General features: G+C 51.1%; 3 protein-coding genes across 3 annotated transcripts; 2 read left to right on the forward strand and 1 right to left on the reverse strand.

Moving 5' to 3' along the window:
• Positions 1–243: 243 nt before the first annotated feature.
• SOX10 (SRY-box transcription factor 10) lies at positions 244–10,602 on the forward strand. Its single transcript, XM_064420264.1, has 4 exons — positions 244–429; positions 1,621–2,077; positions 7,524–7,789; positions 8,188–10,602. The coding sequence occupies exons 2-4, from the start codon at positions 1,668–1,670 to the stop codon at positions 8,901–8,903; spliced, it is 1,392 nt and encodes a 463-aa protein (XP_064276334.1). The 5' UTR covers positions 244–429; positions 1,621–1,667; the 3' UTR covers positions 8,904–10,602.
• A 3,093-nt stretch (positions 10,603–13,695) lies between these two features.
• Positions 13,696–17,426, reverse strand: POLR2F (RNA polymerase II, I and III subunit F). Its single transcript, XM_064420269.1, has 5 exons — positions 17,344–17,426; positions 17,194–17,263; positions 16,987–17,117; positions 15,428–15,499; positions 13,696–13,889 (listed from the first exon to the last, which is right to left on the reverse strand). Exons 1-5 carry the CDS (start codon positions 17,361–17,363, stop codon positions 13,799–13,801), a joined length of 384 nt encoding a protein of 127 aa, XP_064276339.1. The 5' UTR covers positions 17,364–17,426; the 3' UTR covers positions 13,696–13,798.
• On the forward strand, positions 17,350–20,769 carry C5H22orf23 (chromosome 5 C22orf23 homolog). The gene is made up of 6 exons (XM_064420268.1): positions 17,350–17,569; positions 17,798–17,860; positions 18,191–18,367; positions 18,780–18,914; positions 20,049–20,149; positions 20,443–20,769. The coding sequence occupies exons 1-6, from the start codon at positions 17,362–17,364 to the stop codon at positions 20,545–20,547; spliced, it is 789 nt and encodes a 262-aa protein (XP_064276338.1). The 5' UTR covers positions 17,350–17,361; the 3' UTR covers positions 20,548–20,769.
• The last annotated feature ends 141 nt before the right edge of the window (positions 20,770–20,910 follow it).

A 20,910-nucleotide genomic window follows, 5' to 3' on the forward strand; every position in this document is an offset into this window, starting at 1 on the left:
CCCCAACCTGCCAGGGCTGAATCCTCCAGCACCATCTCTGGGGTGGCCATGCCACTGAGAGCAGGAATGCCAGCAATTCTCATGAAGAAGCTGGCACCATGGAAAACAGGGAATGTACTGGTGGCTGAGGTGGGGTGGGGGGCTGCCTGTGTCCCCTCCCCGCCGTCCCTGGCCGACTGTTTTCTGGCTCTGAGGAGTGCTTGGCTCCACCTTCCGCCCTTCCCTCCCCCGGTGCTAAGCAGCAAAGCCAGCTAGAGACATCCAGCCGGGGTATTAGTAAAAACCAAGCCTCCCTCCAGGAATGGCACTCGCCTGAGAGCCTCCCCGTGCTGCGCGCCCCGACACCGCTGGGGCTGGGAGAGAGAACAGGGCGGCTATTGGGACACACATACAGCCCTCGCAGGACTGCCCGGCACACCGGCCAGCAATGTAAGTTTTCCTACCTGAGCTCGCTTGCACACGCGCACACTTTCAATCGCGCTTTTTCCCCCTCTACTTTCTCTTACTTTTTTCATTTTCCCAAACAAGAGTCTATGTTGCCCTCTAAAACTGGAGGGACAGCAGCTCTTGCTATGCACTGGCTTTTTTTTCCAGTTAAGCCAGAGGCATGCTTTACCATCACTTTTTTTTTTTTTTTTAATTTCTTTCTTCTTCCACTTTTTTTTTTTTTTCAGTTTTTAGATGGGGAGGATAGAGAGGCCTTTATTTTTAGAGTGTTTCTTTCTCTTAGGGGGGAACTGCTGCACAGCAGCAGGGACTTTTAGAGGTGACTGCAGACAGAAGGAGAAAGGCGGAATGTGTGGGACAGGCAACCCAAAGCTATGGCTTATCTCAAAGTTAAACTTGGTTGTGTTTTTGTCTGGATAGATATAGATATAGATACAGATAAAGATACATGAATGTGAGTATGCATATGCATACACACACATATACTGGAGTGTGTGTGTGGATGAAGTGTAGATGTATTTTAAGCCTTTGGTTTATCAGCTGTGAGAGGAGAGTGAGGGAGGAGATGTCCCCGCAGAAGCACTTTCTCACAGCTGGGATCAGGGTCTCTGGGTGTGTATCCCAGGCCTGGGCTGGTTCTCTGCATGGTGGTGTCACCCACTCAGGTTCCCTGGCACCTGGGGTATCAGTCCCTTCTGGCTTATAGACTGCTGGTGCTTCCCCTCCCATGCCTCTCCCCAGACATTTCACTGCGTGTCTTTGAAATAAAGGGGCACTTCCTCACACAAGTTTGGTGGCTCTCCTCCACATTCCACTCCTCTGTGGGGTGCTGTGTCCAGGCAGAAGGGTACATGTCTGTCTCCTTTGAGGCCCCCAGCCTTGATTATCCCTCTTGCTGCAGGCCCTTCCCCACATGTCACCTCCACACGATTGCAGAGATAGGGAGCAATATCCCAATTAATCAGGGGCCCTGGCCCATCCCCACCCCCACTGATCACGGGTTCTGTGGTGTGCACGGCAATTGCGTTGCTTGCGCTTTAATTGAGCAGCCCCTGTCTCGTGGTCAGTTCTTCAGAGACCTTGGCGTCCCTTTCAGATTTGGTGGTTGCTTCTCATTTTCTTTCTTTCCCCCCCTTTTTTGTTTGTTTTTGTCTTCCTCCCTTCCCTCCCCAGTGAGAAGAAGGACAGCAAGAAGGAAGAGAGAAAGCTTGAGATCAACGATGGCTGACGACCAAGACCTTTCGGAGGTGGAGATGAGCCCAGTGGGCTCTGAAGACCACCACTGCCTCTCCCCAGGACCCTCCATGGCATCAGACAACTCCCCACACCTCAGTGGCTCTGGGAATGGGGAGATGGGGAAGGTGAAGAAGGAACAGCAAGACTCGGAGGCGGATGATGACAAGTTCCCGGTGTGCATCCGCGAGGCAGTCAGCCAGGTGCTGAGCGGCTACGACTGGACCCTGGTTCCCATGCCCGTGCGGGTCAATGGAAGTAACAAGAGCAAACCCCATGTCAAGAGGCCCATGAATGCCTTCATGGTCTGGGCGCAGGCTGCCCGGAGGAAACTGGCTGACCAGTACCCGCACCTGCACAACGCCGAGCTCAGTAAGACCTTGGGGAAGCTCTGGAGGTAAGAGAGAGCGGTGGAATGTGGGGTGTCTGGAGGTGTCCTCTAGAGGACTGTGTGGTCATGCGGCAGGATGGAGACTCAGCTGGATGGGTGTCCCTTGAGGGGACTTCTGTAGGGGGAGCCCCCTCACAGGAGGCGCAGTTCTTGTCTGGAGCAAGAGTGGTGGTTGGATGTAGTGAAGGCTTCCTCAGCAGAGCTCACCTCTGTCCTGGGCAGCAGCCCTTTCCGTGTGTTTCCATAAGTTTCCCTATTGTTCCTGATGAGGACACTCATTCTGGTCCTCCTTGCCTGACTGCCTGGGGAGATCTTGTTTTCTTGGCTCACCCTCCCTGTAGTTGTGCACTAGCAGTAAACTGGCTGAGCTCAAGACTTAAGAGCTAAGTCACAGGTGGCTGCCTCAAGCCTGTCTGAACTCAGATCCCAGCACTAACAGGGTTTCTTTTCCAGGCAGTGCCACAAAGCAAGAGGGATTTGCAGCTGAGAAGGAAGGTCAGGGGAAAGGAGACAGGCAGTCAGAGCCCCACAGCCGTCCTTCCCAGGATGGTCCCACTTTTGGCAGGCCATGCAGATGCAGTGAGATGGAAAGGAAAGACCCAGGTAGAAATAGGGGCTGAGGCTTAGCAGAGAGGAAGAGACCTGCAAGAGTCCCAGCCTTAGCAGGCTCTCTTGGAATATGCTGGCTCAAACAAACCCCATCTTCCCGTGCACGCAGAAATGCCCTCCCTTCTCATAGCACACATATATACTTGTCCTTTGGCACCACCAGTTTGTGCACTTATTTTCACTCTGTGCAGATCCTGGGCCCTTTGAGTAGCCCCCCCTCCTTCCTCAGCAGATCCTAGGCTGCCCTCATCTAGTGCAGCCAGCCCATGAGTGTGCAGAGAGCCGTTGTGCCGAAGCCAGACGTGCCAGGCTGGCTGTGCCGCATCCTTCCCGTCGGACACTCTCTGCTGATAACCCCATCGACCTGTTACTTTCTGCCACAAGTCCCCAGCACAGTCCCCTGCCTCATGCAAATCAAGGCTCATGCAAACAGCCCTCTCATTCTCACACCCTGACAACATTTCATAGAGGAAGCCCTCCGTTTTGGGTGAGCCAAGACACATTTTTTGAAGCAGAAGCTTTAAAACACACTCTCTATAGCAGCTATTCATTCCTAGCTTCAAACAGCCTAGCTCGTAAGGAACCAACCCCTTGGGCATTAGATTCTCCCTCTGCTATGTCAGCCTGTTTACCGTGACTCCTGAGTGGCTAATATAACCCCAGCAAAGGGATTTCTTTGGGAAGTCAAAGTCAGAGCATTGATTGTGAATGTCTAATCTGATCTTCTTTCCTGCTTGGATCTCCTCTGCCTTCCCTTTACCACAGCACTTGCTTTCACCTGGACTCTGCTGCCAGCCTCTGTATTGTGAAGCTGTGTTGAAAAGGGAGTGTGTGGGGGGGACCAACCCTTTTTGTTCCTGAAATGTTGATTTCAAGATATCATTCCTTTACCGCAAAATTTTGCCAGATTTTAGAGCAATGGTGTCTCCCTCCACGCATTGCATTTTCCTTGAAAATATAGCAGAGCAGTGAAACCTCCACAGGAATTACATTCAGAGCGCAGGGAGACAGAGCTCCCAGCCCATGGCCACAGTCATGCACCCAAATGCCTCCCTGCTCCCAGGACATGGCTCCCGCTGCTGGCCACACGGGACTCAGAGCAGCAGGACACTGCTGCCAGACAATGGTCAAGGTCCCCGTGTGTTTTAGGGCACAATACAGCCAGGAAGCTTTGCTCAGGTGAGAAGCTTGTGGCGTCAGGCCTGGGGTTGTTGGAAGCTGCTGAGTTTGCCACCTGGGTGCTTCTCTTGAATGTCTCCTCTCCCAGAGCATGCTGAGAATCTCCAAGCTGTGCCAGCCCCTACGGAGATCATACAATGCAGCAAGCTGGGTTATGGGTACAGTCAGTATCTGGCCCCATGGGTGTGTACTTCTGTGAGGCTGGGGGGAAATATCAACCACAAAACTCCAGGGGAGGTGGCCCAAATGTTACCAGGATAGTAGCCCAGAGCCTTGCCTTCCAGCCACGGTACGGCTGGGCCTCCTCTGCTGAAGTTTCCACTGCCTTATCTACACTGTCCCTCAGGTATAGCTCCTACACATGGGTACAGCTGCAAGCAGACAGGATTTTTTCTGGATGGCTTAGCCTCAAACTTTGGATGAATGTCCTTGGAAAGGCGGCCACCTAAACCCTACTGCCATGGATTGTTGCTTTGGAAAATGCTGGCTGTTCTGAGCTTATACTGATAAAGGGTGGGTTAGAAGCAAAGGCTGGTGACCACAGGGACTCCCTGCAGACCCCCATTAAACCAAGCACATCCCCAGCAATTGGCACTGGGTGGGGATGGAAAAGGATGGAAATCTTGAGAGGCACCTGCAAAATAGAATGCAACAGCACATGATTTTTTTTAAGCCCAGAATTTGCACCACCACGTGCTCCACAGGCACCAGCCTTCACTGGAAGGGGCTGCAGGATATGCCCTGATGACCATGTTACCTGCCTGACCCCAAACATCGTGCCAGGGGGCTTATGGCCCCATCCACCTTCCCCAATCTGTACCCACTTATGGTGTGTGATGGGTGCCAACAAGAAATGGGACACACCAAAAAAGAAGGGAGAGTTTTTGTGCTTGACAGTCACGAAATCTATCCTTGAATGCTTTCCTTTCCCAGGGTGGGACAGGGAGCAGCTCTCAAATGGAGGCTGGCTGCTGAAAATGTCAGCATGACTCCCAGCCAAAATGCCAGCCAGCACCATCTCCGGGGCTGAAAACAAGGGAGACATGGGAAGAAGGGGAGGAAGGCTTGGTAGGGAGGAGCAAGGGGCCCCGATGGAGGGATCCTTGCATGAGGGTGGCAACACCCAGGGAATTGGTTCATGCCCACTAAATCCAGGGCCATGGACGTGTAGGAGGGCTGCCTTCTGCTCCCAGCCAGCTCTTGCCTTGCACCAGCCCCAGTGCCCAAGCCCATCACCACACTGACTCATTGGCAGCTGAGCCCCAGGCAGGGTCAGGCCTCTGGCTGCTGAGCCAGGTGCCTGGCACACGGAGCGGTGCCATGCCAGGTGGCAGAAGGGGAGGCTCTGAGAGGCCAGCAGGAAGGTTTCAGCCCTTCTTTCTCCTCCCAGAGCGCGGCGCTGGATGCTTGCCCCTCTCCCCTCGGCTCAGGGGTGAGCATTTGGTGTCAGGCTTGGATAAGCCCCATGAAGGGCTTTGCTCTGTGATCCGTAACTTCTCTGCCCGTGCGAGATTCCTTTGCATTATGGCCTGGAGAGCGTGGGGGGCAGGAGGGGGAGGGCAGGAAGCAAGTGAAATCCAAATCCCCCCAAATCTCCTGGCCTTTGCCTGCTCGCACCAGTTTCACTTTGCTAAAGCTGATTTGAATTCTGATCCCAGTGGGAGGGAGGAGGGAGCAGGCAGCCTTGGAGAGAAGGCAAAGGTGTGGGGAGTGGACTTGCCTCTGTCCTGTTGGTGGCACTACCCACGGGCTGCTGTCAAGGGGAGAGGAGATGAGGCACTTCAGCATAGCTCAGAGGGCAGGGATCTGACACCTGTGTAGCCTCCAATGGCTCTTTTTCACAGCATCCACAAGACAGATCTCAGAGGCTGAGCTTTGCAGGTTTTGCCTCTATTCTCCATATCCCATGTTCTGTAAGGACAAAGGTTTTGCCAAGGCAAAGTTGCTCTCAGCCCACAAAGCCTATGAGGCCTGACCCTCAGAGGGCCATCTGGAGCAGCACAGGCTGAGGGATTAGAACCCTCTGGGACTTGTGAGCGCGGCATACAGTGGCAGGAGGGAGACAGGAAAGCTGGTGCTGGATTCATGGTGGCTCAGTTGCTTTAATCTCCAGGATTAAAGCAGTGGAGGAATGTGGTGTGTGGCCACAACCCGCTCAGGCTGACTGGAGTGAACCCAGGTCAGCACCATGCCACACACCTTCCATCTACCAGCAGAGGCAATGCACAAGGTGTAGGGGGGAAGGGGGCATTTAGGGACCAAGTCATTACTTGCTGGTGACCTATCTGATCACCCACCAGATTTATCTGTGTATTCCTTGAGCCATACCTCCTCTTCATCTTCAGTTTTTCAGGTCAGTTCAGGCCTTTATATCTTCCCCAGAGCCTACAGCTAAACAGAATTGGTCACATTTTAGTGCTAAGGGCTTCGGGGTGCCAAGGTGCTGGCACAGTCCCATCCCCATGTAGTTCTTTTGCTGGGGAGAAAAAGGTGGGGACATAACATAAAAGGAACTTTTTTTTTTCCTGCTTGTGAGCCCTACCATTCATAACTGTTTTGAGTTCCCAGTCGTGAGAAGACCAGTCCCTTCTGAGAGCACTGGTTTTTGGTTGGAGACAGGGTGACCTTGAGTCACAAGAATATGAGAAGGAAAATCATAATATGAAATTGAAGTGCTTCCAGCTGAAATGCTGCAAAAGGCTCGAGCAATGAGTTTGATCTTATCTTCAAGTGCTCTGAGGCATCCTGCCTGTGCATTTCACCATTTCCTCAGAGAGCCTTAACTAGAGCAGCCCATGATCTGGCAGGAATACAGACAAGGAGCTTACATTTCTGCAGTGCCTTTCATCCAGAGACCAAGGCTCATCAACTTCTACAAAGTCAGCAAAATAGCAGCTAAGTTTTTTACAACTGCTTGGCCAAGTTCAAGGAAGGTTGGTCCTTTGTACTTCAGCCTTTTGCATTATCCATGTGTGAGGTGAGCAGGAGCTCCAGGAATAGTAAAATACACAATTTCTAGCTCTTCCAAATTTTCTTTCTGCTAGGGTTTCTAGCCTTTTCCAAACTTCCAAATTCCCATTTAGAAAATGACTAAAGGCTGCTTTACATGGTTCTTGTGGAGCCAATATCAATTCCTGCTATTGGTGCTCCATACAGCCTCAAACTAGGATCAAAGCCAATAGAAGGGGGGAGGTTAACCTGGAACAAATACAGTCTGGGGAAGAGCAAGAGACACAGGGCAGGCAGCACTACAGGTGGTACACTACCTTCGTCCAAAGGACAATTGCAACTGCCCTTAATTTGTCAAAAGTTTTTAAAAGCAGCTCATCCACCCTTATTTAATACAGCTGCAAAAGGCTGCATTTCTACCTTTGGCAATGGAAGAGAGGTTAAGTTGAACTTACTGAGGTGAGAAGCACCACACAGGTGGGGAAGGGAGACCCAGCACTGGCACCAACCAGTGGCAGGGCTTAATGACTAAGGAGAAGAAGGAAAAGCATTGCTGTCTCCATGGAAACACTCCCAGTTCTTCCTATTGTTTTGGGAAGTACCCTCCATGGGGTATTTGGTATTTGGATTTACACACTGAGCTTAGGTGTTTTTTTCTGAGGAACCAGCCCCACTCCTTTCCCTCTTCTCTTCTTTACCACCTTGGTCTCTGCAGGTTATTGAACGAAAGCGACAAGCGGCCCTTCATCGAAGAGGCGGAGCGGCTGAGGATGCAGCACAAGAAGGACCATCCTGATTACAAGTACCAGCCCCGCCGGCGGAAAAATGGCAAGGCTACACAGGGCGAGGGTGAAGGCCAGGTAGAAGGGGAGGCTGGTGGGGCTGCTGCCATCCAGGCCCACTACAAGAATGCCCACCTGGACCACAGGCATCCCGGTGAAGGGTCGCCCATGTCCGACGGTCACCCGGAACACTCCTCAGGTGAGTCTGGGGTCCCAGTGAATCTCTTGACAGACTACAGCCAAGTCAGGGGCCCAAAAAAGACAAGTCATCATGGTGAAAGCCTTAGTGATGGGGCTCACACCTTACTCATGACCTAGCAGACTGCTGGTGTCAGCAGTACAGGGACATGCCTGAGTTTCAGAGGCACTCGTGTTCCTCTAGTCAGGCAAGGTAACGTTGCATTCACCCTTTTTTCCACAAGATGATACAAAGAGATTTGGTTTTGTCTATTTCTTTCTCCCTCCACCAAAGCCTCCAGCTAGATAGCTGCTGGCATACTGGGAAGAACAGAGATGGGTTGCGTATAGAGCAAGTCATAAAGCTGTACATCACCCTCCTCTCTCTTTTTCCTTTTCAAAATATTCTTCACATTGCAGGTCAGAGCCATGGGCCCCCCACACCTCCTACCACCCCTAAGACCGAGATGCAGGCAGGCAAAGCCGATTCCAAACGAGAAGGGCGTTCCCTGGGGGAAGGGGGAAAGCCACACATTGACTTTGGAAACGTGGACATTGGGGAGATCAGCCATGAGGTGATGTCCAACATGGAGACCTTTGATGTCAATGAATTCGATCAGTACCTGCCGCCCAACGGACACGCCGGCCACCCAGGCCACGTCGGGGGCTATGCGGCAGCGGCTGCTGCTGGCTATGGCCTCGGGAGCGCCCTGGCTGCAGCCAGCGGACACTCTGCCTGGATCTCCAAGCAGCATGGAGTCTCCTTGTCCACTGCCACCTCATCGGTGGTGGACTCAAAGGCCCAGGTGAAAACGGAGGGGTCCACCCCTGGAGGCCATTACACCGACCAGCCCTCCACTTCCCAGATTGCTTACACATCCCTGAGTCTGCCCCACTATGGCTCGGCCTTCCCCTCCATCTCCAGGCCACAGTTTGACTACCCGGACCACCAGCCCTCAGGACCCTACTACAGCCATTCCACCCAAGCCTCTGGCCTCTACTCTGCCTTCTCCTATATGGGACCATCCCAACGTCCCCTTTACACTGCCATCTCTGACCCTGCACCCTCCGTGCCACAGTCCCATAGCCCCACACATTGGGAACAGCCCGTGTACACAACTCTCTCCAGACCGTAGGGAACGGGGAACAGTGACCGAAGCAGCGACGGAAAGGCTCCGAAGAATCAGCACAGGCAGAAGAGCCTCCGAACTCCAAGGTCACTCAGTGCCATCCAGCCACCAGAACCCACCAAGCATACAGAAGTGCCTTTCCTGATCCCAGCTCTTGCTGGCACACCCACCTAGAGGAAGGTTTATCGTCCTTTCGCCCTTTACCAATTTCACACAGGCCACATGACTGGCTTGCAATGCCTTACTGGCCTTCTAGATGAGGAGGATTCTAGACATGGAGTGACTGGTCTGTGGTGGGTTTTGTTGTGCGCACCCTGGACTGTACGATGAGAGAGACTGTCCTTTCCTTCCCCTCCCACACTGCTCCAGGGACTTCGCAAGTGTTTCCAACAGGCCACAATGGCCAACACTTTGTCACCTGCTGCAGATATGTCACGGGAGGAGCAGTAGGGAGGATGGCATGGCCGGCTTCCTTGCAATCAGCGTCGTGCAGCAGTCCTGCCTAAGATTCACACATGCATGAATCTTGAACCCCTTGGAAGACCAACCTATGCTTGCTTCCCTGCCGATTTCCACAGCTACACCCTAGCTTTTCTCCCCACCATCCTGTCTTTGTTTAATCCCACACTCTTCCCAGCATGGAGATTTGAAGGCTTGCCTGAACAGTACATGGGATTTGGGAACAGCATGGTCAGCCTTAGCATTACTTGTATCACAGCCTGTGTGCACACACGTGTTTATGTATGAAGGCAGAGGAGAAGTGGGGAAGGACCAATGAATCATTATGGTGCTATGGGTGAATCCTCCTTTTATAAAATTACTCTGTATCATTCATTTATGTCTGGCATTTCTGGCCTCCCAGCCTCTTCAGAACCCCAAACAACCTCTGAGAAAACTTGGTCCTTGCTCTTCCATGTCTGATGGTGCCTGCATGAAATGAAGAGGCACCAAGAAAGCTATGATGCACTTGCCAACACGCCGAGTTGATTCCAGGACTTTTTTGAGCTCCCACTCCAAACCCAGGCTGAACTCATTCGTTCTTCGTGTCTCCCAGTCAGCCAACATCTCCCTCCCATCTATGCTGAGAATGGAAAGATACTCCTGTGGCTTTAAGCAAGGTAGATATAGACCCAGTCTTGGATGATGAAAGAAGCCTATTTAGGTGCAAAGTGATCTTCTTTGCCTTTGGGTTTCAAATTGGAAGCAACCAGGTCTTAGAGATCAACCCCTTTTTTCAGCCCAACATCTGAGGACAGTCTGCTTGCTTCTCCTTTGTCACCTCCAGGACTGGGGTGGTTTGTCATGCCAGGGAGTGAACTGGCACAAAAATTGCCGCAGGAAAAATGATTCCTGACAGCTGATTGCAGAGACATGCTGCGGGACTTTCCAATGCATATTCCAGTCTAGAAAGAGACTTTAACCAAATGTGGACTGTGACGGGTGCTGCTGTATCCCTCTGTTGATATGACTGTCAGATGCCCTTCCTGCCTCCCTTAGCTACAGATGACTTATCCTTGTGGTGTCTGAAAAGATCATGTAGAGTGTTTGCTCCCTGTACGCATGTAACCTCTTCCAGCCCTGTCCCCTTATTTATGCAAGTAGCACCTTCCTCCCCTACCTCCCTCTCCTCAGTCTCTGTGCCATCCTAGCACCATTAACTCTGCATTAAACATATGGAATAATAAACTTATAAGTTTCATTTTCACATGTCTGGGTTTCTTCAGCCACTTCCCTGCAAGTCTCTGTTTTTTTCCCCAGTACACGTGTGATGGGTCACACACACCACCACACAGATCCTGTGCACAGCCTTCCTCTGCCTCTCAGGAACAGGACACAGCTACAACTCTGACTGGCTGTCCAGACTCCTTCATGGATATGAAACTCACCTTCTGTTTACACCTCACCTCCAGCCATTTCTTCCATGAGAAAAGCACTGATTTCTGTTCTGTTCTTCACAGAGCACATGCAATCAAGAGTACTATTTTGCATATGCTTCACCCAAAAATCACTTAGTGTGACTGCTAATGCTCTCTAGGACAGAAGTGTGCAGTTTCTCATCTTGGTCCTCATGACCAGGTAGCAGGTTACATACTTTCAAAAAAAACTTCCCCACATACACAAATTTGTGTATTTTGGAAGCAGCCATTAATTTCTCTGTAAAAACTCAACCCCCCACCCTCTTACCATCCACAAGCAAGAACCTAAACACAAACACTCACACACACAGAGTATATTCCAGAACACATGTATACACTGCCTCACTTGCTGAAGAAGATCTTCTGTATATAGTCAGGTCCTGGGAGGGTATCTGAACTTGTCTGGAAAGAAAAACGTGTAGCAGGTATCACTGTGCTTGAGAACATCTCTCAAGGCAGAACAATAGGAGCGCATTTACCACAGACATTGCCAACAATTACAAGCTGATTCCAAAGGGCTTCAATGCTGGTGCATGTGAGCAGATGCAGTGAATTCCCGTTCACTAAACACTTTATGGGTGAGTAGAGTAAGCAGAACATCTAGGAACTGTGGAATGGTCAAAGCTTTTTAAAAAGCACAGCATTTAGGAGAAGTTCTGTATAGGCCAAGAGCATCCACAGCAGGATGGATTAATTAATCTAATAATAGTGATGCCAGCTAAAGAGCTCTATACAAAATAGGACTGACCATTCATGGAGAGGAGAAGAAACCTATACCCCAAATTACAGCCTATGGGAAGAGCCCAGAAGGGCACTGCTGAGCAAATCAGGTAGGGAGGAAGGGAAGCCATGGTGGAATTAGAGGTATGAAAACTGATCACAGGGGTGGGAGAGAAAAGTGACACAGCATGGATGAACAGAAGAGTGGGAAAAGAAAGTTCTTGATCTCACATAAGTACTCCAGCCCTTCAAGAAGCAAATTGGGAAAGTGAGTGGGCTCTGCCTCAACCATTTGCCAGTGGAAGGGGATGCCTCTCACAGAGGGGGTTGTTGCAAGTAAGATGGTACTGAGAGCACCACTGATAAAAGAGGGGTTAACACTCCTCCTGCAGCCTAGCAGGAGCTGGCCCGGCATCCTTTCCTGTCCCTTTAATCGTATCTGATACAGATGCAAGGCTGGGGAGGGGAGTCCGGCAGGGAACAAAGAAGCCATTTAAAAAAAAATAAAAAAAAGGACAAGAAAACGACCCCGCGCTCCATGGCAGACGCCAAAACGATTGCACAAAGGCACCATTTCAGGGCTGAAATTTCACCGCACCAACGTGATTAAAGGATTCCATGGAGGGTGGGGGGGAGAAGGCTGAAGGCCACAGTGCTGCAAATTAACCTTTTCTTGGTGAGGATGGCCTGGACCAGGAAGCATTTGCATTCTTCACAGTCAACCCCCTCCATGCACCTGCAAAGATCTCCACATCCCCTTTGACCTGTCATTGCACCCAGGGACCCATTCAGCTCTTGCATTATTGCCTCCAAAACCAGCCCTTCCTGTGCACACTAAGAGGGGAAGGACAGACTGGTGCTTTTACATGGAACAGTAAGAGAATGACATTCATGGCTAGTTACATGAGCCAAGTTCCCAGGCAGGTGGGTAAAAACTCCCTTTGGGACATGGATGCTCATGTGCAGGCACTGATCACACATACAGCATAGAAAATGATCACTTAATATATAAGCACAAGCCTTAACACAAACTAGTCAGAAATATTCTTTCTGGACCAGAGCACAAAAAAATATAAGGCAGAAATCATAGGTGAGGTGCACCTTCCTCCTTTAAAAATAGAAACCAAAACCTCTGAGAGCTCTTTATAGTAAGATAAGTGAGAAAGATCTGGTGTGTTCTGCCCATGCTCAGATCTTCCACATGCAGAGGAAGAACCTTGAAGTACACAGATCAACAAACAAAAACTAGGTGAACTGATGAAAACCTGCAGGTGGCTGGAAGCCTTTGCAGATTGTAAGGCATCCACCCAACTCTTGACTGGAGCACATTGCCTCCCAGCACATCAGAGGTGAGAGTGCAGGTACCTGAAGGGGACAGATGACTGATCTTTCACCACAACACAGATCAAAGGAACTCTAGGATTTAGCTGCAGTTGTGCCACCCTAAGAATCACCAGGGTATGTTCAGCTGAGATGGCCTGTCCATGCCCAGGACCTCAGCTCCACAGTGTGTCAGAGAACAGCTGCTCCAGGAGCAAGTGCAGCAACAACAACCCACACCTGCCGAACTGCTGGGACAGCGAGGGGCGGCCGCGCTTCCGGCTGGGGCAGTGCCACTGAAAGGGGATCCCCACTTCTGATAAGCAGCAAGGGAGCAGGGAAACAATAGGTGGCTTGATGAGAGCTGCTCTACGATACTCCTGAGAAGCCCCACAGTCAGCACTGGCCAAAGAGGAAATTGGGGGTTTCCACAGCAACCTGTTCAGGGCACAAAGGCCCAACTGTCTAGGGGGAAGCAACGGAGGTGTCTCAGCACTCCCCTTTTAAGAAGGGACAGTGGTGGAAGGCTGGAGTCTTTCTGAAGCCAAAGTACCTGCCAGAGCAATTCTGTACAGCAGGAGTTTAATTGGCTAGCAGTCCTACAACCAGGGAGGAGCTGTGCTAGAGGAGGGGATTACTGATTTGACCTAGCTAAAAGATGAGGCCTTCAACAGTGCAAGAAAGCTGAAAAAACACGTTGCACTTGGCTCCCTAATCTTACTAATACAGTACATGACACACAGAGAAAAAAATAATATCCAAACTGGTGGAGACAGCTAAGAAAGTCATCTCTGACATATAGGACTGAAAGAGAAAACAGAGGGCAAAAAACCCCAAATACATTTAATTTAAAATAGGGAGATCTAGAATTTATTTACACGAACACTAACCAAAATTAGAAACATCATTGGAAATGCAAAACCAAAAACAACGTCTGGAATCTGATCAGTCTGTGATAATTAACTCATCCACACCCCAGTCTTCATAGCTCCCATCTGGAAGGTAACGACGGATGATTATGGGGATCTTGCGTGCTCTGAGGGGAAGAGAGAGATGAACAGAAATGTCAGAATCTCCAATGTATCACTTCAGTAGGCGATGGAAGTGAGGCGCTTGGTGGCTTCAATAAGCTCATCACATTTAACTGAGAGCTGTGCAGCACCAGTGGTTTGATATTACATAGCAAAGTCCCAAAAACTTTCCATCATCTGTAGATGCAAAGCACTCAGCACCCTCAGACCATGAACACCAAACATCTGACCCTGATACAGGGGGAAAATATAAATCAAGGCACTTGAAGAACAAATCCACCTTTTGTTTGACAGAAGGCTTTTCCCCACACAACACTAAAAAGGTGGCAGAATTCTGAGAACTTCCAGGACAAACTGGAATTTATAGAGAAATTTGCATCCTGAGAGCATCAGTTACATTTTAAGAAGGATACATGAAACAGTGACTATTCAGGCACCAGAACCTGTTACAGCTGGGGTGGAGCACATACCTGCTAACAGTGCTTCCAATTAGAGAGCAAGAAAATGCTGAATACAATTTAACTTCATGAAAGTAGATTTAAGCCAGCAAAGTATAATCAGACAGTCTGGAATCTAAAAAAAAAAACCTAAAAACCAGGGCATCAGGTTTTAACTGTATCAGACTTGAAAAGTAACACAACTTCTTTACATTCAGGGAGGTTGTTTTTCCAGTAGTAAAGTAACTCCCATCGATGCCAAGAATTACACCTGAAATTTGGCACAGAACAGGACACACCACCCTGACTTACTTTCCAGAGCTCACACACAGGCAATGACCAGAAGCAACTGAGTCTGAGCCTGGAGATCTGACAGGAACATGACCTAAAGAGCTTTCAGCAATGGCAAAGGGAGCTGTCATAGATAAAAAATCTGCAAGAGCAGCTTCCGTGCACTGGGAAACTGGGGAAGCAGGGGGACAATTTCATTCAAGGACAGGAACCTAATCAGTAACAGAGTCCAGCTGCTTGAAGGACATCTGCATGTGACCTGGACTGTGCAGGGAAACTGTGGGACAGCAGGGAGCTCTGCTGTGGAAAGGTAGGCCTCCATCCAAAAGCTGCCTCTGCTGCAGTCAGAAAGGATTTATTTACCTTTCTGTAAGCAGGGGAAAGCACAAGAAGCCAAGCATGCAAGGGTGCAGGAAACAAACATTCTCACCAGCCTGACCCTTACTTTAATTTTTTTTGCCAGCACTTCATTTGAACACAGGTCTGTTCAGACAGCTGCTTCAAAACAATTCCATTTGGGGAATTAAATCAATTCCTAAAAGATGAGGACCTTGGGATCCCATCACAGAAATAAAGAATACTGGGAATGTGAAGCAGAAGAGCTCCAGAGCACTCCTCATCATCAGCATTTGCAGGAGCAATTAGTCTGGGAGAGAGCAGCTGTGGAGAAACTCCCAGGTGAAAAAAGGAAAAGGCAACTGTAGTGCTCAGTGTTATGGAGGGAAAACAAGGTTGTCTTGGAACAAACTGCCAAATGCTGGGATGAGGAGAGGACTGCTGGCTTTACAGACATCAGAACAAAATCTGTGACTTACTTGAGTTCTTTCATGGCAATGAGCAAGGGGTCTGTCTCTCCTTCCAGCTCCACCATCACAGGGGCACACATCCTGGGAAAAACATCAACAGCCACTTGAGCAAAAGCACAGAGAGGGCAGAGCTGAACACCTGCCCACCTGTGTCACCTCTAGTGACACAGCAGCCAGTAAAGCAGGAGAGTGGAACACCATCCTGGCAGAACTGACTTGATCTGTTGTGCACTTCAAGAAGAAAATTCCTCCAGATGGTTACAGACCAAACTTTTACTGCACTGTGCTTCTTGTCCCATCCCCAGGGCTCTGCCAAGCAGCTCGTGCTCAAGGACTGCTCAGATCCACACTCTCCAAGTCACCCTCTGCTGTACTTAAACATGTAGGAAAAAATGGTTCTGAAATAAATCCAATGAAAAAGGTGCAATTGCTGTAAAATGAGCAGGCCTCCTACAACTCCAACACATCTCCCACATTCTGACTGGCTCACAGCTTCCAGGCCTTGACCAGGGCAAGAGAGGGGCTGGATTTACAGGACATTTCACCTCTTGGGAGAAACAATTCAGCATTTTGCAAAGGATTGTGACTACAGCCATCCACTGGACAGAAAGCTCACATCATGTGTGGGTGAGGCCACGGCAGCTGCTGCTGGCCTGGGCTCAGCCCTGCAAGCAGAGATGCAGGTGAAGCAGAACCAGGTGCCAGATGTTTTGGATTCAGGGTTTGGCACGGGCCCATCTCCTCTCCCCCCATTTTTCCTGCCTTTCACCAACTGAAAGAACATGCACAAGGCACCTTCACAGGCTTGCAAAGAACAGCTTGCCTGCCTGTGAGCTTCTAAATGGTGCACAAGAGAAGCCTCATTATGAAAATGGATTTAACCAAGATGAAAATCAAACTCCTGCCACTGGCTAACAATCTCTCTCAGAAGGCAGGTCTTCAAAAAGCACAACACTTTTTAATATTTATTATTTTAAAAAGTCTAAAAAGGCAAATAGATTAAGAACAGCCAGCCTTGACAGCACTTAAACTAAGTTCTAAACGTTATTGTCTATTATAAATAAGGCCTTACTATTGCAAATACTTTGAAAACCTTACAGCTTCCCACAATGCAACTTCACTTAGAATGAATTTCAGGTTGGTTTCTTCACTCCCAATTCCTACAGCCCTGTGGTATCAACTGAAGCTGGTTTGAAACATCTCTCCCTCCAACACTCCCTTTCACAAACCAGTCAGGAACTTTCAAGTCCATGCTGGCTCCCTCAGGAAAGACAGAAAGCAGAACTGTCTTGTCCCATTGCCTAATAATCTTGTCTGTGATCTAGGAAAGCTCATTGTGGCTACTAAAAACTCCCTCTTTATGCACAAGCAGCACAGTTTCAGGCAAGGAGAGACACAAAGCCTTCAGGTGCAATAAAGACTCAGCTTCAGGCTGGGCAGGGGGTGACACACAAGCTCAGCAGTCACGCAGAGGACTCAGCAGGCCTGGGAATTACCAAGGGAAGAGGAAAGCACTGTCAGAGCCCAGGGAGGTGCAGCAATGCCGGGGCACAGCGGGCAGTACTCACGCGATCTGCAGGGCCCGAGTGCCCAGGACTCTGGCTCGCTCGTACTTGGTCATGTAGGGGGTCGTGATGCGCTTCTGGTTCGCCTGCTGCCGCTCTCCCGAGGGCAGGATCTCCACGTTCTCCTGTCCCTCCTGGTGGAAACAAACCCGCGCCGCCGCTCAGCCGCGCCCGCCGCCGAGGCCTCCCCGGCCACGGCCCGGCACCCACCTCCTCCGCGTTCTCCAGGTCCTCCAGGCCCTCATCCTCCTCCACATCATCGAAGTCATCCCCGTCAAAGCTGCGGGAGAGACACACGCCTGGCACTCGTGCCCGGGCCGCCCCCGCCCGCCCCTCCGTGCCCGGGCCCGCTCTCCTCACTTGTCCTCGTTGTCCGACATGCCGCCCGCCCCGCCGGCACCCGCTTCCGGCCGCTGCCGTGACGCTGCCGGAAGTGCTCCTGCGCCGTTGCCGTGGCGACCGCCGCCGCTTCCCCGGGCCGCGCCGCCCGAGCCGATGGAGGCGGCGGGGACCCCGGGCCGCGGCGGGGTCTCGGCGGCGGGCAGGCGGGCCCGCTACAGCACAGGCACGCGGGACTTAGTGAGAGGTAACGGCGCAGCGGGCCGGGGCCGGGCTCAGGTGCTCGGGGCGCCGGGGTCCCGCCCGCCGTGCCTCGCCCGAGGCAGAGCGTCCCAGCCGGGCGGGCCCGCGGCTGGTGTCGCCGTCCCAACTCGCATCTTGCCCTCGGGGTTAGGGGGTGTGAGGGGAGGTGACCCCAGGGCGGGCTCCCCAGCCCGGCTCTGCTGCCGCTTCAGCGGCACGTTGTGTTTTCCAGGGATGATGGAGGAGCTGCAGATGACGCATTCCCAGAGGCGATACCTGATGGACTACGTGACCCGTGAGTGCGGCCCCCCGCTCTCCTGCCCGCTGCTGTGCTGTGGGCAGGAGCTTTAGCATCTCGCCCAGAGCCCGCTCGGACGGGCAAGTGTTGTAACCAGCAGCTGCTGATACATGGGGACACAAGGGGCGAGCTGTCCCCGCGGGCCAGCCAGAAAACAGGGCACAACGGTGTGACCTGAACCGCAGTCTGTCGTGCCCAATGAGACATCTGGGGCACTGGGGTCTTCCCTTGTGATGCTACTGTAGATCAACAGGTAGATCTGCTGGCAGTGGCCCAGAGCCACGCATTCATGCCGTGATTTGCTGTTATTTTTGGTTCGTCCCCCAGGAGGAGATGCCCTGCCCCTTCAGAGATTCCCCCCATCCAGCCAGCAGCCAGTGCCTGTTTCCTACCCAGCAGCCTGCCAGCCGTGCAGGCTTCCAGCCAGACCGCTTCTCCGACCTGCCAAGGTGTGCCAGGCAGGAGATGCCTACACCCGGGAGAAATTCAAGCCACAGCCCACACGTAAGTCAGCAAACGCGGCTAATAAACACACGGCGATGCCTGGAGCCTCTCCTCCCCTTCTGTCCCTCCCCTGCCTCAATCCCAGCAGCGGCAGTGCATCTGAATTGCTCCAGTCTGCAAAGACACTTCAGAAATGGATCTCTGAGGGAGCATCTGCTGGAAGTGCTCGCTGACTGCTGCCTGCCCCCTGGGGGGTGACAGGTGACAGACCTTGAGTAAGAACGGGGCACTACATGATTTTTTAGCACATAAATGTGAACCACTCCTCTGATGTTGGTTCCCCCATGTGGTGCTTGGACTGACATTCATGAAACACTTCCTCTGGCACAGTTAACAGGGAAGCAGTGTGGTCAGGCTCCTCCACGAGGAGACATGCTGATAATAATGGGGTTTTTTCCTTCGGCATTCACAGGAGATTTGGAAAAGGAGAAGAGAAGACTTCAGAACATCTTAGCGTTAGGGAAGGACGAGGTGGAGGACAAGGTGGAGCAGGTGTTTGCTCGGAAGAAGGAAGAGGAGATAGCTGAGCCTGACCGGTTTGAAGAACGTACGTCTGCATGGCCCCAGGAGGGAGGCAGGCAGGAAGCCTGGGAAGCCAGCTCCCTCCTGGGGCTGGGGTGGCAGCCTGTGTTGCCAGTACCCTGAAGCCCATCACAGGAGGAGCCACAAAGGCCAGTTTCCAAGAGAGAGGGCTCGCTGCTGTGACACTGTGATCCAGCCATCCTCACAGAGCTTGTACTGCTGAGGTTTGCTGGCAGATGGCTCTCTGCCCACACAAAATGCACCCTGCTGGCAGGGAATAGCCTGGGGATGTGCAGGGATACCTGGGATGCAAGCTCAGGTACTGTTGGTCCTTTTCCCAGCAAGCATGGCTCAGCATAGACCAGGTCACTTGATAGCCTGACCACAGTTTGGGCTGTTCCACTCCAGGATCACAGCAGTTATACTAGCAAAGCTTGAATATCGAGCAGAATGTGAAGCAGTGAAAGACTTTGGCCTGCAGTGTATACTGGGATAGCAAAACCCTGCCTAAAACCTCTCTCTGTGCTTGAATCTTCAGTGTGTGTGTACAGCCCTGCCAGCCCTTTGCCAGCCAGGTCAGCACAGAGATGGGCATTGCTAGAATAATGTGTACAGAAGGGGTACATCCTGCTGCAGGGAGCCAGTGCAGCTGATTTTACATGTGCTTGGTAGCCTCCAACACTTGTCACAAGCTGAGTGTTGTCCTTGATACATCTGTGACAGGGTTTGGATCAGCTGGCTGCAGGTCTGTGCTGCAAAGCAGCAGCTGATGATCCATGCCTGGTCTTGGATAGTTGCAGCCACTAGGTGATGCATATCAACTAATGAACCTCAACAGCAGGTTCTGTCTCCATCCACAGACTGGTTAAATTGCCCCCAAGCAAAAGAGAATTGTCTACGTAAAGGAAACTACAAAAGTAGTGTTCCTGGGAGTGGTTAGAAGTTGGGCAGAGGGAACATTTCCCATTATGTAAGGGACTGCTGAGGTATTGTGATGACATGTTGTGCAAGGTGAGTGTCACAGCAGATATCACCCTGCCTTGATGGGACTGCTGTTCAAGCAGAACTAGGAAATTGGGGGTTCAGACCTAGACAGAAAACGTGATTTCTTGCCTTTTGGCTGCATGCTGTTTCCAGAGTTCTTTCTCTTATCCACCAGTGATGAATGAAATTCAAGAGAGGAGGGAATTCCTGGCAGAGATGGAAGCTCTAGGACAGGGTAAGAAGTATCAAGGGATCATCCTCGCTGAAATCTCAGAGGTACGCAAAGGCCTGGGCTGAACAGTGCATGGAGGGAATCCTGTGTGTCAGAGATCCTAAAGCAGAGTCTTTTCTGGTGTCTCAGCAGGAAGGGGGCAAAGAGCTGCTTCCCTTCATGGCACAGCTCAGGCATGAATTTGGGGAATGGGGGATAGCTGTTTTCCAGCTTTCTTTCCATCTCTGCATGTAACTTAATCAGGGAAACAGAGTTTTTATTCTTGAGATTGGCAAGAGAAGAAAAAAAAAGCTGCTGGCTTTCTCCCTGCTCAGCTCTCCCCTTTTCTACTTTGCAGAAACTGCATGAGATGAAGATCATTGACAAGAAGAGAAGTGAGGAAATGAGAAATATCATGGCAAAAGCCTTCCCTGGTGGGAACAAATCCAATCTCCAAGACTAGGCCAAGGGCAAAACAGAGGTGCAATTTGTTCCCACCTATTCTTCCCAGACTCTGGGCATCGGAAGCTGGTCTGTGTCTGTTTCCAAAGAGGGGGCAGCACCATCTGTTGCCTGAAACTAGAAGGCAGGACCAATTTGTACATACACAGTGACAGAAGTTGTAAAATCCTTCCCACACACTGGATCCCTTCTTGCTCAATAATATTAAAGGCATGAAAACACACAGCAATGGCTCCCAAAACATGACAAAGCAGAGCCTCCTTTTTCCACTGCAGTGCCTCAGCAATCCACCCATAGAAATGTCATTCCTTCCCATGTACCCAGAGGTGGATGTTTCTCATGACAGCATGATGGTAACACACAC

The sequence above is a fragment of the Passer domesticus genome, chromosome 5 (assembly GCF_036417665.1).
Source record: "Passer domesticus isolate bPasDom1 chromosome 5, bPasDom1.hap1, whole genome shotgun sequence".
In the NCBI taxonomy this organism is placed as follows: Eukaryota; Metazoa; Chordata; class Aves; order Passeriformes; family Passeridae; genus Passer; species Passer domesticus.